Raw genomic sequence first — 15,509 nt, 5'->3', positions numbered from 1 at the left:
AAAAAATAATTAGAATTAAATGCTGTAAAATATGATTAAGCAAAAGGGCCTACATTTTAAAACTTAAAATCAATCAGGACCAATTTAAAAAAATATCATGCTTTTATCATAAAATTAAGGTATACATATAGGTCATCTTTAACTGGCCACAAAAATGATCTGTATACCCCAAGCTCAATTTCTGCACTGTAATAACTCGATTTGAAATAACATTAAAACATCAGAGCCGAAACATTTAAAACATCTTTAGATTAGATGTTTGAAATTGTCAAAACAAAACAAAAATACAAATAACAAATCCTCATTTTTTTTGTTTGAAAACAGGGCTTTCTAAAAAGCACGCCATGTCCACCTAGTGGCAGGATGATAGTATTGCAGGACCGCTGGATCCTGCTTACTTCAGAAAGCCAGCTACATACCACGCTCGCCCCCATGCTTGTTTGCCCACTGCCTAGCCATGGCATCGATGCGGAGGCTGGTATCTGAGTGGAGGCAAAATGTGGAGCGCTAGCCTGGGCAATATTGGTGTGGGAAGACCGATGATCAAGATCGTCAGAGCTGAGGAAACACCACCAAACACAAAACGTTATTCTCGCACTGACACATCAGCACAGCCTGCAAAGGCTCCATTAAGCATGACTGCGGTTAAAAAAATACCTCCGTGACTCCCGGTCACACTCCTCCCCAATCCAGGTATATGGCTGAGCAGCCAGAAGAATGGAAATGTCAACTTCTTGCACATCATGGGTTGATGCAAGGACTATTTCATTATTATTTGACTGCAAAACAATGGGAATAAAAAGTATGCATTCTATTATCATGGTGTAGTGTGTCATATTTAAACAATCTAAAAACCAACACTGGGTGTCCGGCATTGCAGAAATAACATGCTGTAAATGGTTTCACTTCTGATGGCTGATATACTTGTTACTTTGCAGCTCCCATGACGGGAATAAACACTTGTTGTCTGAAGTTATGGAATGCCATACCTTGTTAATGGCAAAGGCCATTATAATGTCTGATTCCTTGTGAATAATTTTAGCTTTTCCTCCTGGATAGCCAAGATCTGCTTCCACCTGAAATAAAATTGACATGCTGTAAGGTCATATATTCACATTTAACCTGCACTGCAGCACTGGAGTATTCATTTGGCTTTATAAAATAGTTAAAAACCATGCATATCAAAACCCATGTACTGCTTCTGTTCAGTGGGTTTGGCATTTCCTGGATGAAAGTCTCTATGCCTTATGCATGCTGATATCACACATGCATGCTGACACAACCTATGTTGAGCAGTCACCTGCACAAATAGTTTTGTTCTAGAAAAGCTCTTGCAGTTTTGGTAAAAGCCACATGTTTAAAATTTCGAAGTTTGTTAATGGCATTAGTATAGCAGTCTTAAAAGCTTTTGTTAAAGAAACAGTGATGCAATTCCAACAATTAAAATGAATCTTCATTGATCCACAGCCGCTGTGTCCCAGAACATGTTTCATGTCAACAAAGGCGCAAAGCCACTGAAAAGATAGGAAGCTGCTCAAGGTGAGGATCTCGGCAGAGGGATACTACCTTGTTGCTTTTGCGATCTCCTGCTACGCAGTTTTGTTTGAGTTGCTCCACATGGTCTTCTACAGACTACACAACACATCACACAGTCACAACACAAAACACATGCACAGAAACAAAACATGAAATGAAAAGAAATGAAAAGAATTCTTAACTGCATAAAGAAGGCACACACATGGGCAATTTTGCCAATGCCAATCACACACCACTTTTTACCTGAACTGTGGTCAGAGCTTACCAGATGGTTTCTACCTGCGTGATTGCCATGCATGGTTTTGCCCCCTTACAGTATATAACTTACCTTGAATCAGATCACTGGTTTTGGGGTATTGCCTGATAACATGAAGGCGTTTTGGGTTTCTAAATGTACTTGATCTTTTGACAACCAATTGAAAAAATGATGTAAATAATAATAATAAGAAGAATAAGATAGGCAAAGGGGGATTTAGTTCAGTATCAACTTTGCACTACATGACAATCTATTCATGTAGGACTGAGCAAGAAAAATGCATAAAAAGTCATGGTTATGTTAAATATGTGCATGGGAACAAAATAGGAGCTACACTGGTAGCTCATTATTTTGTGTTGCCTGAATGGGAGAACAGGCAGAAAGCTGGAAACAACAGAAAGGCTCTGCTCTTCCCACATTTACCTCACTCTGCTTCCTCTTCTTGGTGAAGATGTAGCGAATCAGTGTCTCCTGCAGGACCTCTTGCTTCACCAGAAAATGCCACAGCCGTTTAACAGGAAATGCCAGGTGATGTTTGGCCCTGAGAAAGCAATATGAAAAGCTTTACATGGGGAAATAAAATTACACTTCTCTCTGTGAGAGCCTGAAAGCCTTGAAGGTGAAGCGAATGCAATTCATTGCAATGGTGCTTACTTGAAGGGAGTGTTCTCTGGCTCCAGCATGGCTTTGTGTCTCAGTATGGCTGGCCCCCCTCCTGCAGTAAGGTCACTGGGGTAGGTGTTGATGTAATTTGGTGGAGGACCCTCAAACTTGTTCATTTTTTCCACCAGAACCTGCTCCCAGTTTTCCAATGTTTTCATGACCGCATTACACAAAGGTGAGTTGACAGGTAAGTCTTAAAAGAGTGACATGCAACACATTAATTAAGGGTTGAACATCTCTTGAAGCACTACAACATGAGAAAAAACAACCTCCAGGGGCAATCAATACAACAAATCAATTTAATAGAAAGGCAATAGGAAGATGCCTATCATGAAAACTACTGTACATATTTGTGTACCTGCAAATTCCAGTCCGGCCACAGGAAAGAACGTCCTGATATTGTGCAGAGCTAACTTAACCATGGCTAATCGCATTAGTGCCCAGCTGCAGGAAAGAAATAAATGCATGCATTACATCAAATATGGCAGAGTTAATAATCACAATAAAATCTATCCTTTCTATCTTGAACTGCTTCACTAATAATAAAGTTTTGGAATAGATGAAAAGAGGAACAGTTCTGAAAACAGAAGTTGTCAGTGTAGCCTTTCTGTATATATACTGTACATATGCAGTCTTGAACAGAAAAAAACAGGTAGCAGACCTGTAAGAGTTTGGGTCAGAATGCTCCGTCATCTGAGTGTCAGAAAGGAATGCATCGTCATCATCCTCATCGTCACTTGGAATGCTCTCATCAGAATCGTACAGGGCGCCACTCTCCGACAATGGGAGGAAGGGCTGCAAAAAAGGATAACATTTCATAGGTCCTGTTACTAAACACATTCACAGAGGAGGTATGTTTAAAGGAATAAAAGTTAATGAGTGACATTTAAATTGCATCAAATATTTATACTTGTGGGTGGCACTGTAGCACAGTGATTAGCACTGCTGATGTGCAGCACCTGGGCCCCTTTGTTCAATTCTGGACCTGGGGTGCTATCTGAGTGGAATTTTTATGTTCTCCCCATTTGTGTGGGTTTCTGCCAGGTGGCCCAGTTACCTCTCACAGTCCACTGACATACGGGTAGGTTAACTGGCTTATGGGAATATTGGCAGTGGTGCGAGTGTGTCTATGCCTGGGTCTGCCCGTTGATGGATTGGTGTATCCTGCCTTGCGCCTGTTGGCATTGTTAGAAAATGGATAGATGCATGCGTGCTTGTAACTATTATTTAAAATAAAGAGCTAAAGTTGTAACCCCTACTTTGGCCACAAAATAATCCCACATGCTAAGCTCCGGAGGAATGAACTTCTCCTTGTACGTTGGCCTCTCTGTGGGGACTGGAGGAGGTGTCACTGTCTCTTTGGATGGCCTGCTAGGCACCAGCATCCTCATGTTGAACCGGCGGCGATGCTTGTCTATCTCTTCTGCAGGGGCAGGAGGAGCTACATCACACAGAGAGAGAGGGGGGAAACAGAGAAAGCAGTCTATGTATCAGTCACGTCTCATGAGCACCTGCAATGCTGGTATTTCTAAAGAGAATAAGAATTAATTCAGCATCTCTCATCCGCATCCAACAAAAGCACCGATGAGAATGTCACACTTTTAACCAGGAAAATTAAAGACCACTCAAGTGACTAATTAAATGGCATATTTCCCATCCCTTCACGCACATCTGCCCCCTAATACATTAGTTTTTATCTTTAACACTGATTAAATTAACGTGCAAAGATAACAACCGCAAAACAAATCACTTATTTTCTGTTAATCATTTAAATGTCTCATTCTTGATCTTCTTTAATTGTTTTGTTATACCTTCAAATGAAGTTCTACGACTGAATTGTCTTGTATTTATTATTAATTTACTTTACCAACTTTAATTATTTAGCCCTCTTTGGTATGCATGAGAAAACAACAAAGGCTTCCAGCTATTGTACTGTACAGATGAATTAAACCCTATAAAATAAATTCAATGATAAATACTAAAAGCACCACCAATGACTTGTACCCCATTTAATTATATTTATAGAGAAAACTGCTAGATATCATGAATGCAAACAGATAAAACAGTTAAAATGTAAATAACATATCTATAAAATTGTACAGTGTATTACAAGAAGTTCACATAAAAGACGCCCTACACATATGTATTTACAGACCCTGTACATTATCTGGGTGAAGCAAAATATTTTAGGAATCACTGAGGATAACAATTATGACCTAATATAATGTCTATGTTTTTTTGCTAATTAGACATTGATTTTAAAATTATTAAAAATAAACAACTGGAAAATATTACTCCAACCCATTATGCTTAATATATTGCAATATAACCCAGTATAAAAGTACTACACACTCGATAGAACAGTTTTGCAAACAATTTGCACCCACAACGAGGAACATCCTAATGTTTACAGTATTTAGTTCTGCCCAGATAAACTAACATATGCCCAGGAAATATAAAATCAATTTATCACCACATGCAAAGGTTGAAGACAAACAGCAGATCAAAAAAATATTTAAGTCCAAGATGTTACAGAAAACACAGCCAATTTAGAATATGCATATGATAAAATAGTTCAAATACTGACATCTTGCTATCTAGCACTGCATGCTATTGTTTGCTCTTGAAAACTTTAGTAGTGCTTACATTTATTTTTCCACCAGCTTACAAAATTAGGTTTGACAGCTGTAAACCATTCAAATCGTCCATTTGGAGGAAAATCACTCTGAGATGACCAATAAGTTACAGTGCCTTCAGAAAGTTTCCAGTCCCATATGTACTGTATTACAACCTGAATTTGTAGCACATGAAGATGAATTTAATTCACACAACATATACAACAGTTTAAAGGGGAAAATATTTTTAGCATCCAACAAGAATTTACCCACCCGCTTTCTGCCCTTCTTCCAATTTAGTTACATGGGAGCGGGAGCCTATCCCAACCATCAGTGGGTGCAAGGCAGGGCACAGTTTAGACAGGATGCCAGCCCCACGCAGGGCAGACGCACACTCACGCCTGGGCCAATCTTCGTACAAGCCAATTAACCTACTGTACCACTATGTTTCTGGACTGTGGGAGGAGACGGGAGAACCTGGAGGAAACCAATGTGAGCATGCGGAGAACGTACGAACTCCACGAGATAGCAGTCCAGCTCCGGAACTGAGCCCAGGGCTCCAGAGCTTCAAGGCAGCAACTGCAACCGCTGCACCACCATGCCCCCTTAACAAGAATGATACTGGCCATATATTAATTTACTGAAATATTCACTGCCCTGAGTCAGTTTTGTAGAAGCACCTTTTGTAGGAATTACAGCTTTGAGTCTTCTTGGGTGTGTTTCTATCAGCTTTGCACATTTGGATTGGGGGATTTACACCCATTCATGCAGATTTGCTCAAGCTCTGACAAGTTGGATGGAACTACAGTCTTAAAAGTCCTTTCGCAAATTGGCAACGGGATTGAAATCTAGGCATTGGCTGGGTCACTCAAGGACATTCGCCTTGTTCCAAAGCCACTCCCGTGTGACTTTAGGGTCATTGTCCTGTTGTAATGTGAATATTCTCCCCAGTCCCCAGTCTTTTGCTGACTGAAGCAGGTTGTCCCTGTCCTTGGCTCCATTCATTGTTCCCTCTATCCTGACAAGTGCCCCAGTCTAAGCCCCTGAAAAGCACCTTCACAAGATGATGACGGTGATCATGGTAGTGAAGCATCTGTTAGACAAGTGTTGAGCACAGTGCTTTGCTTTCAAGCCAAAGAGTTCAATTTTTATTTCATCAGAACAGAGAATCTATTGTCACATGGTCTCAGGTTCTGCCACCTCCCTTCTTCTCTAGAAGTGCTATTTACTTCTGTCTAGCCACTTTCCCATAGAGACTAAATCTGTGTAGCGACTGCTGTCCTTGAACAACATCTGCCATCGCAGCCATACAAACCTGTAGTTCTGTCAGGTTGGTTAATGGGTTCTTGGAAACGTCTACTCCTTCTTGCCTGGAAGTGTTTGGGTGGTTACATAATCTTTCCTTTACAGAGCAGTTTGTGTAGATCAGTGACAAAAAATCCCACATAAATGCATTTCTATCTGAGTTTGCAACAAATTCTGAAAAACATCCAAGGGGGGTGAATACTTTCTGAAGGTGCTGTATACAGATGAATACAGTTAAGAGAATTATTTTATTTAGTGCCATATGTTCTCATCTGTAGGAAAGGTCAGAATCAAGGACAATTTCAAGGGAAAGAAAAGTTAAAAAAAAGTTAAAAAATCATACAATATTTTGACTAAAATGAACAGACTTGATACTTCTGTAGCGAATTATGACTCCAAGGCTTTTTATAGATATTTCAAGTAATTTCACAATGTAAGGACAGAAATGACACAAAGTTCCATTTCAACAGTTTTCACAGTTTGTGTGGACATTTATGACTACCAGTGCCATTTAGCTCAGAATGTCTCATGACAATGGATGCATTTTTGTCTGAACAGCTCTGGTTTAAAGAAGGGATAGTTTATTTCTGCAACACTGAGCTACATAAATACAGCTGAAAGATAAAAACACAAAGTAATGTAAAATTTATACCTGCATCAGTATCATTACAATCTGAACTCTGGTCTCCTTTGGATTCAGAATCCATGTAAATGTTATCAGCATTGGCTGCATTGTTGATAGACAAGCATGTTTAAGTAACATTATTTTAACAGCATTTCAAACACTACGTTGCTCTGCAAATCCACCCCACACTGCAAAACACATGCACATCATTCCAACCTGATTTACAAAATGATTGGTAGTTTTTTTAAGGAAACACTGTTTCCTAACAAGTTAAAAAATCAAACTGATTTTGTATGCAAAACAAATTACATTTGGCATAAGCTGAAAATAATTCAGCATTTAGGTAGAAAATAAGGTAAAAAAAATAAAGGAAAATTAGAGGAGCTTGGCACAGCACCGCAACCAACTAACTTTACTCACAATTTGATGGAGGTGACATGTCTCCTTTAAGTTCAGTGGCACTCAAAGTAGTAGACAGAGTGATTCGGAATGCAGATTGCTGCTCAGTATGTGCTGGTCTACTCTGTTCAGTTCCTACTATATACAAGCTTTCTGTTTTATCTCCATCTAACACAGCTGTCAAAAGTAAACAATGTTATGGTGGCATTAAATAATTCACCATAACAAGCAACACAGTAAGGCACATACTGTATGCAAAGCATACTTGCATTGGGTGCATAAACACTGTTACATATTAATATTCTCTTTCAGCTGTTGCTATTAACACATTATTCATAGTCATATACATTTCATTCCTGAATATTTCACGTGATGAATTTTGCCAGATTCTTCTAAACTTTCAAAGTAGATAAAAGAAACTTGATTGAACTTGCTTTTCTCTTATTGGGAAATCATTTTACATGTGATTAGTGATATAATTGTATTTCCTGCTATAATTAACGAGCTTTATTTTATTCTTCTTCGATTGTCATATATGTATGGTCATTCTACAGGCACGTGAACGTGTTTACTACTTCATTTAGTTCAGAGCAAATTTTACTGAAATATTCTCCTGGTTATAAAATCAAACTGAGCTCCATAAGGATTATCTTACTATACCACTGTTCTGCTGTTAGGCAAAAGTCACAGATGTACACAGTATACAGGGATCACTGAATGCACCCGCTGACAGCACTGAAATAATGCTCATACCTGGTGCAGTCTCTGAGGGTCTCTTCATCTTCACGATTAGTTTTGCACCTCCTCCAAACACAGCAGCCCACATGCGGCTGTTCAGGGGATGTGCAGCGAGCCGAAACAGCTCGTTGCTAGAGTGGGTGGCTAGGCCATGGATCAGCAAACTGAGATAAACAGCCACGACGGCCTCACACAACATGATGTTCAGCTTAGGCTGGTCCTCATCCTGGGCAGAGGCGAGCAGATTAATGAGCGAGGTCACACCTGCATGGAGACAACAGGACTACATCAGAGCAATGCACCTCGCTGACTATGGCCCACATAAGATATCTTTGGGAATGTGCCCCAAGATAGGTCACAGATTTTTTATTCAAGTTAGTTTTTCCACGGAATTATGCAATTAATGTAATGTACTGTAACAAGCACAGTATCTCAGTACTGTGCTCTGCTCGTTTCTGTTCTTCACACTGTATGCTTACAAAAGCATTCACACAGTACACCATCTGTTCTGTCAAAGTGGATTGTAGAAAATGCAAAATCTTTGAATACTTGGAAAATGGAACAGGTTTTCAAGGATGTGCCTGCCTCCTCTTATAAGTTAGTATGAAGACAGACATGAAGGAGATGATCATGATTCGTGCAAAGAGCAAATTAACAGGCTCTACTTCCAAAGCAAGAATGGAAAATAAAGAGGAAGCAGCTGCAGTGAAGTTGGGATAAATGCTTGAAAAAGAATAGGAAAAACTCAGAAAAGCAAGAAGCTGGCCAAATTCCAAACCTGGCCACTGGGCAGGAAGTGAGCTTGGCGTTGCATGCTCCTCGATGCTCTCAGTGCGTAATCTTCGTCTTTCACTTAACAGCAGGCCCTGATAAACCATTCCTGTGAACTGATTTGCTTCCGTCTGGCTGCTTAATTGGAAGAAGATTGGAAAAACGTGGAGTTACACAGAAAGATAAATGCATATTTTTTCTTAAATGTTTAGCTTGGTTTTTCATATACTGTATGTAGGCATGAGATCTCTCTATATATCACAAATTAGCTGCCCAATACAACCTGTACCTGTAGCTGTGACTGTCACACAGGGCTTGGTAGATGCATGCAGAAAGGGAAGCTGCCAGCGTGTGCAATAAGTAAACCTGCAGGACAAACCAACCGACACCATTAATAGCAGAAGTGAAGCATGTTATTCAACACACTAAAGCTGCTTCTACAATATTCAAGATACTCTGTACAAAAACAAGTTATATCGACTATACTTAGTTTTACAGAAAACAAATCATGAAGGTGCCATGTTTCATACCATATATATATCTCAATAAAAACACGACAGAGACACAAGACTTCAGGTGGAGAAATAAATATTACATACTGTACTAATATACACAAGCAACATTTATCCACCTGCTTTATTATTCAATCTGGCTTATTTTACATGACACATCTGCTGTCATATGCTTCATTACACAGCTGATTCTAGAATCTGTGGTGCTTTTGTGAATTTCAGGACTAACATTTGCATTTTCTGGAGTCACCAGTTCTTACCCTTACATCGTGAAAATCAGGATGTGGTGGAGAGTCCATCTGCACTATTGTATACAGAATGTCGTGAATATGGTTACACAGGTGCAAAACTGGGTTTGCTATGACAGTCTTGGTAAGAGCAATGCTTGCAGAGAGCAAAGGCAGCGTTGTTGGCAACGGAAGAGGGGACTGAAGCTGTTTTACTGTAGTTTCCTGCAATAAGAAAGAAAAGGGAATGAGGCATGGTATACAAAATTCTAAAAAGGTTCAGTTCAATTCTAAAAGCTTAAAGAGCTGACCTGCTGTGACTCCTGGAGCAGAAATATGAGTTCCATTCTTACAGATGCAACTCCCCCTCCCTGTGCACCGTGCAGGCTGCAGTAGCTCAGAAACACTCGCAGCAGTGCTTGGTTTTTCCTCAGCCAGCCCTTGCGCCTTTCGGCGTGCTGCTGTTTGGCCTGCAACCTACGACGCTCCAGCTGGTGCCGTTCATAGGCCCCCGCATCAGTCTTGTCTAGAGCACCGTCCTGATCCAGTGAATCGCTGTCTTTCCATTTCTCTAGTTCGGCTGAAGCTTCCTTGCCCTTGACCTTGTAGTTACAGATCTGATGCATGGCGCCTATTTCTTTTTCTAACCAGTTGTAGAGCTGGAACCGCAGCTTGCCTCCATCCACCTCATACCCCGTAGCCAGTGTGCGGAGCTCAGTCATCAGAATCTTTAAGCATGCTCTGAATTTCAGCTGCTCGGCGATGACATCCACCTCCGAGTCCGCAGCCCCGGAGTCCCCTCTCTTAAGACCCTGAGGTTTCACTGTTCCCGAGCTCAGCTGCTCTTTTGGCAGTGCAACCTTTTCATCTGATTTAGACGCTTTCATTGTTAAACCACCATCCTCCTCCTCCTCTTCATCCTCGTCTTTGTCATCTCCCCAGTCCAGCTGCAAGCCCTCGTCTTCCAGGGTCATCACCGGCTGGCTCCAGTCAATTACTGTGGCGGTATCACCACTACTCCCACACGCCAAACCCGCGGAGGACATGTCTGACACTGACCAGTCCACATCACTAGTTCTTCCTCCATTTTCCTGCGGCTGAGATGACCTCGCATTAATCACTGATGACTCCTTGCTCAAGGAGGAAGTGGACTTCTTGGTAACTTTTGGTATTTTGGAGAGCACCTCGAGGGCTAAAACTGGACAACCGACTTTGAAGTGGGCATTAGCAGTGGTGAAGAATAACTTTCGCTCGATGAGATTGATCTCATCTGCATTGCTCTTTTCAGCTGTGAGGCCTAAAGTAGCTAACGTGCTGTCTGGAGAGGCAAAGTGTCTTCGGATCAGCAGAGGATGTGTTCGTAAATAGTTATAGAAGCTGAAGACAACAGGATTGCAAGATTTCACCATCACATCTGGAAAAATATCAAGAACAAGAATGGTTACAAACAAAAGCAGGACTTTCAACTTATCTAGCCTGTTAGGTAATAGCTAGCTATTTGATCCAAGAATCTCAACAGCCAATTCTTGAAAGAAGCCAGGATAACGGCTTCAAAAACATGCATGAAGACTTTTAGTCAACCACAAATTAGTGATTTTTAATTTTCGCTACATTTCTGCAAAGACTATATCAACCGAGTTTTCTTATCGACACATAATGCCTTTCAAACTGTACCTTGAGGAATCTACAGATACCAACCTTTTCTTTCACTTTGTCCAGATAACTCAAAGAGCAATTTTTGTCTTCCCAGGAACAAGAAGCAAAAACATTTATCTACAGACAAATGAATCATAAAGTTTACATATACCACAATATTGTCTTAAGTAAAACCACCAAATCAAATTACCTGGATTTTCATCATCTTCCTTTGGTATCTGTTCTAAAAGTGTATCCAGAGCCTTTGTATAGTCTTTTGTTATCCAGTATGAGATGCTCCGCAGAAAAGGATCTGGGTGTAACTTAGTGCAAGAGAAGCCTGTTCCATCTTTCATACATCCCAGAACTCGTTCATAAAGAACGCCCGTGCAAGTAGAGGAGGTTTCATAGTCAGACTCATAAAGCCGAGCAACAATCATGGCTAACTGGATATCGTCCATTTTCTCAAGGCACACCTATGAAAGTCCAAAATAAGAGTCATGTGAACATTTATGCCACAAAAATTTTACTTTTTAAAAAAATGTGTAAACTTGGATAGCTGTAAAATTCACCCCATATAAAGAATTACTACAGAACTGCTTCTGCTTCTACAAAAACCGACTCTATAATAACCAATAGTATCCTGTAAAAACTTAGCACATTACTACATAAGAACATAGTAAATAAAACACTAACAGATTTAGTCCAAAGTATATACAGTAACTGTTTTATTGCAAAAACTTCAAACAGAGAGGCACAAGACTGAATTTAACATGGATGTATGTCTTATCTTGTTGTTTAGACTATAAGTAGTGATAAACATTCTTCTCAAGGTAAACTAAATGTGTGATTTTCTTAGTACTTGCGTTGACTTATCTGAATAGTTTAGACTACATCTACTCCCAAGAAACACAAATCTCAGGGTTATATAAGAAAAGTGATCAAAACCACAGAGAGACAATCACACCATTTATTTTCTTCATGGTCAGGCACGTTTTTTTTTCCTAAAACAAATCACAAGCTAGTTTTCCATGTAATGTTTAGCATAAAGAACATTACCATGGCACATTATAATTTTCAAATCAACATAAAAACTCTGGTCATTAAGCTGCATTGTGAGCAACACATTTCATTTTGTGTGCCTTTATTCCTGGATATCAGCCTTCGTCAGCCAGTACAGATGGCAGACATTTAATTATTAGTGTTTTGCTAACTGCCACACTTACAGTACGAGCTGGCTTGGATAAAGGTGTCGGCCAAGTACCCACTAGGTAATAGTGCTATTTATACTCAAATGTACAGTTTCTAGATCTAACAGACTCCCGATTAACAAGTTGCATTCAGAAAAACAGTTTTGGTGTGAATGCCTGAGGTGGACAAGCTGTACAATCTGACAGGACATGAAACAAAGCTATGATTTATAAAGCTCAATCATCATATTCAGAAAATTCACCTTTTCACTCAGTAGTTTTTAAGTGTCATTTTGTTAAATGTCACAACTCTAAAATGCAGCTAGGCTTGCCTCTCTTCCTATGAATCTACAAACAATGTAAAGATATCACAGCTGTGTCATTTGGTCCAAGTAGAGTTCTTTTAAGAAAACAAGCTTTAGTTAGTTATATTTTCCTCCCCATATTACTTATTTTTGTTCATTATTTATGCAGGCCTTAATATTTCATATACACCTTTTAGAATTCTAAATATAATTTTTCTGAAGCAAACTCATTTCACTTATTAAAAAATTAAATCTCTGAACCTCAATGGCATCTTTCAGTGAACCCGCCAGTAAGAAGAAGGCTGCAGACTGCTCAAACCGCTGCTTTCCCAGGAGGGAAAAGGCATTCTTTAATGCTGCTTTGCGCCACCTGTCTTCACTGAAGTTGTGACTGAAGAACTGGGTCATCCTCTCATCATGCTGGGACCTGCCAATCAAGAATACCAATGTGCAAAAGAAAGTGTTCGCACTCCACTTCTCAATCTATGCACATTACACAAAAGTTTTGGCTGTAAAAGCCTTCCTTTTGCTCATAAAACAGTGAGATGTTGTACTAATACAGAGAATACTGAGGAAAATTTGAATTTAATTGACCTAGCCAGCACAGGCCTCAAAGGCAAGAGGAAATCAATACACCCAAAGAATACCCACATGAACATGCAAACTCCACACAGTACCCCAGCCTGTAATCAAACCCAGAACTCAAGAGAATTGAGGCAACATATACCATCACCCCAACATACCATCTAAAACTTGCGTTGACTTATACTTGAGTATTAACTATTTAATAATAGTATTAAATTTAATACTATTAAATTTAATACTTGAGTAAGTGGCTTGTGTTATTACCTAAACAGCCCCCAAAGAACAGCTTTTTTCTTCATGGCGAGGTAAAACAAGGCAGCATCCAATGGATCATTATTCTTTTGAAAAGCAGCTTTCCCAACCTGGAACCAAAAAAAAACAAATCATGAGAACACTCCAAACCGCTTCATGCATATAGTCAAATATCTGCAGTTGACCACAAGACAAACTCACGACGAAGTTGGAAACATTGGTAATGGATAATAAAACAAGGTAGCTCTGCTTATTAAATCAAGGTGGTTCAGCATATGTGGAAATCAGTACCTTTTCCACCATCCTCCTGAGAGTGTTGATGTTCCTGACCCACCAGCCCACTCCTACGGCTCTTAGCTCGGACCACTGCGGGTCCCCTCGTTGCATCGCTGGGATCATGTTCAGAAGCTCCTCTTCTGCCTCGGAGTGAAAAGCCCAAGCAAAGTGGCAAGTGGAGAGACCTGGAACAGTATGTCATGGCATTAGCTCATGGAAACAGTTTACAGGGGTCAGACTCACGTACAGACCAGGAGTGTGTAAAGCTAGGCTACAGACAAAAAATAAATGAGCTAATAAGTTAAACTTCCTGTACTTCTACAAATTGTAAATAGGTATAGATTATGTAAACTTGGATCATTAAAAGGAGCATATACAATAATAAGAGGACTGTAATTCCTTATTACATTAATCCTTTATTTTATTGAGAAAAATTGACATCAATTAAATGCATTCTGGTAAATGAGACTGTAACTGCAACAAACTACTATTTCAGTAGATCAGTTAGATCCTAATGAATGTGATAGAAACCTGCTCACTATTGTGAAGATTGAGCTATGGAGTTGCTGTAAGGATATAGATGGTGAGGCTGAGGGATATTAGAGCTACACAAAGGAAAGTCCTTGGTGTGAGACCCATACTGTATATGTATGTAGGCAAGGAGAAGTGTGCAAGTTTAGGATCTAACCTTCCTCCCCAACGTCTTTAATAAACTCCCTTTATTTCAACTTCAGCTTTCATTTCAACTTTTATTTTTTAATAAAAATTAGCATGAAAGATCTAAAATACTGTATAAAAATATTCCTTTTAAGCCTTTGCCTAAAGTATATGCCCACATTTCCCATGAAACTGAAAACTAAATGGTAACAGACACATAGATGTGGCAGGTTATACCTTGGTGCAGCAGCTGCATACGATACAATGGAGGAAGAGACGTCAGCAAACAGGTGTGCAAACGCATAGCCAGCAAATACCTCAAACCACACTCATCTAGCGTCTCGCCTCCTGGACAAAGCATGAACAGAAAAACAGGTCAGAAAAAGCAGTGACAGGATGGATGAACTAGCAAATGTCAACATGCCTCCGGCTATCTAAACATCCCCATTCTGTATTTTTTCATCTCTTGCTTTCTTTACAGAGCCTGTCCAGCTAGGCTTTCCCTTTAGGCCTGTCTAGCTTTCAATCTGATTAGCAAACCAGATATCAGAAGCAAAGCAAAAGTCTTTTGCAGTGCAGATGATAGTTAACCTTTCTACTAAAAAGAAATGAATAATTTAGATGGAAATCTAATGGAAATTTCACATAAAAAACAAAGTAATATTAGCTGACAAGCTCTACTGAAGCTGATCTGAGTTCTATTTAAATCTCTAGGGAAGATCCACATTTATTAATACCCCACACAAAGTATTTTGTGTAAAACATTAATATTTGCAGTAACACCTACAAAAGCCTATAATATTACCAACTACATCCAGCAATCAGAGTCATGTTCCATTTTAATAAGCACCCTTGAACCTTGCTTTTGTGATCACAGTAATGCTTACTTTACGTGCCGGAACGCTCTGTTAAGGTCTGATCTACATTATACTGGAAAGACTAAATATGTTTTAAATTGAAGG

The 15,509-nt window shown here is 39.6% G+C and overlaps 1 protein-coding gene across 11 annotated transcripts in view; it reads right to left on the bottom strand.

Annotated features, from left to right (window-relative positions):
- dmxl2 (Dmx-like 2) overlaps positions 1-15,509 on the bottom strand; it is a 38,067-nt gene that overhangs the window by 5,759 nt on the left and 16,799 nt on the right. For 4 of the 11 annotated variants that reach the window (XM_088640866.1, XM_088640873.1, XM_088640876.1 and 1 more), the window contains 21 exons: positions 14,785-14,895; positions 13,906-14,075; positions 13,627-13,724; positions 13,039-13,204; positions 11,494-11,758; positions 9,959-11,061; positions 9,681-9,872; positions 9,198-9,274; positions 8,916-9,046; positions 8,153-8,401; positions 7,421-7,576; positions 7,028-7,102; positions 3,715-3,896; positions 3,117-3,250; positions 2,814-2,899; positions 2,447-2,648; positions 2,216-2,333; positions 1,567-1,632; positions 990-1,076; positions 658-779; positions 420-558 (listed from right to left, as the gene is read on the bottom strand). In XM_088640866.1, the coding sequence (XP_088496992.1) occupies positions 420-558; positions 658-779; positions 990-1,076; positions 1,567-1,632; positions 2,216-2,333; positions 2,447-2,648; positions 2,814-2,899; positions 3,117-3,250; positions 3,715-3,896; positions 7,028-7,102; positions 7,421-7,576; positions 8,153-8,401; positions 8,916-9,046; positions 9,198-9,274; positions 9,681-9,872; positions 9,959-11,061; positions 11,494-11,758; positions 13,039-13,204; positions 13,627-13,724; positions 13,906-14,075; positions 14,785-14,895 (3,929 nt within the window). Of the gene's footprint in view, positions 1-419; positions 559-657; positions 780-989; positions 1,077-1,566; positions 1,633-2,215; positions 2,334-2,446; positions 2,649-2,813; positions 2,900-3,116; positions 3,251-3,714; positions 3,897-6,385; positions 6,436-7,027; positions 7,103-7,416; positions 7,577-8,152; positions 8,402-8,915; positions 9,047-9,197; positions 9,275-9,680; positions 9,873-9,958; positions 11,062-11,493; positions 11,759-13,038; positions 13,205-13,626; positions 13,725-13,905; positions 14,076-14,784; positions 14,896-15,509 lie in introns of all 11 variants that reach the window. The other 7 variants (XM_088640870.1, XM_088640867.1, XM_088640868.1 and 4 more) reach the window with 7 other exon arrangements.

Source organism: Lepisosteus platostomus, chromosome 7 (assembly GCF_059453375.1).
Source record: "Lepisosteus platostomus isolate fLepPlt1 chromosome 7, fLepPlt1.hap1, whole genome shotgun sequence".
Classification (NCBI taxonomy): Eukaryota; Metazoa; Chordata; class Actinopteri; order Semionotiformes; family Lepisosteidae; genus Lepisosteus; species Lepisosteus platostomus.
This window is presented reverse-complemented; position numbering and strand designations above follow the sequence as displayed.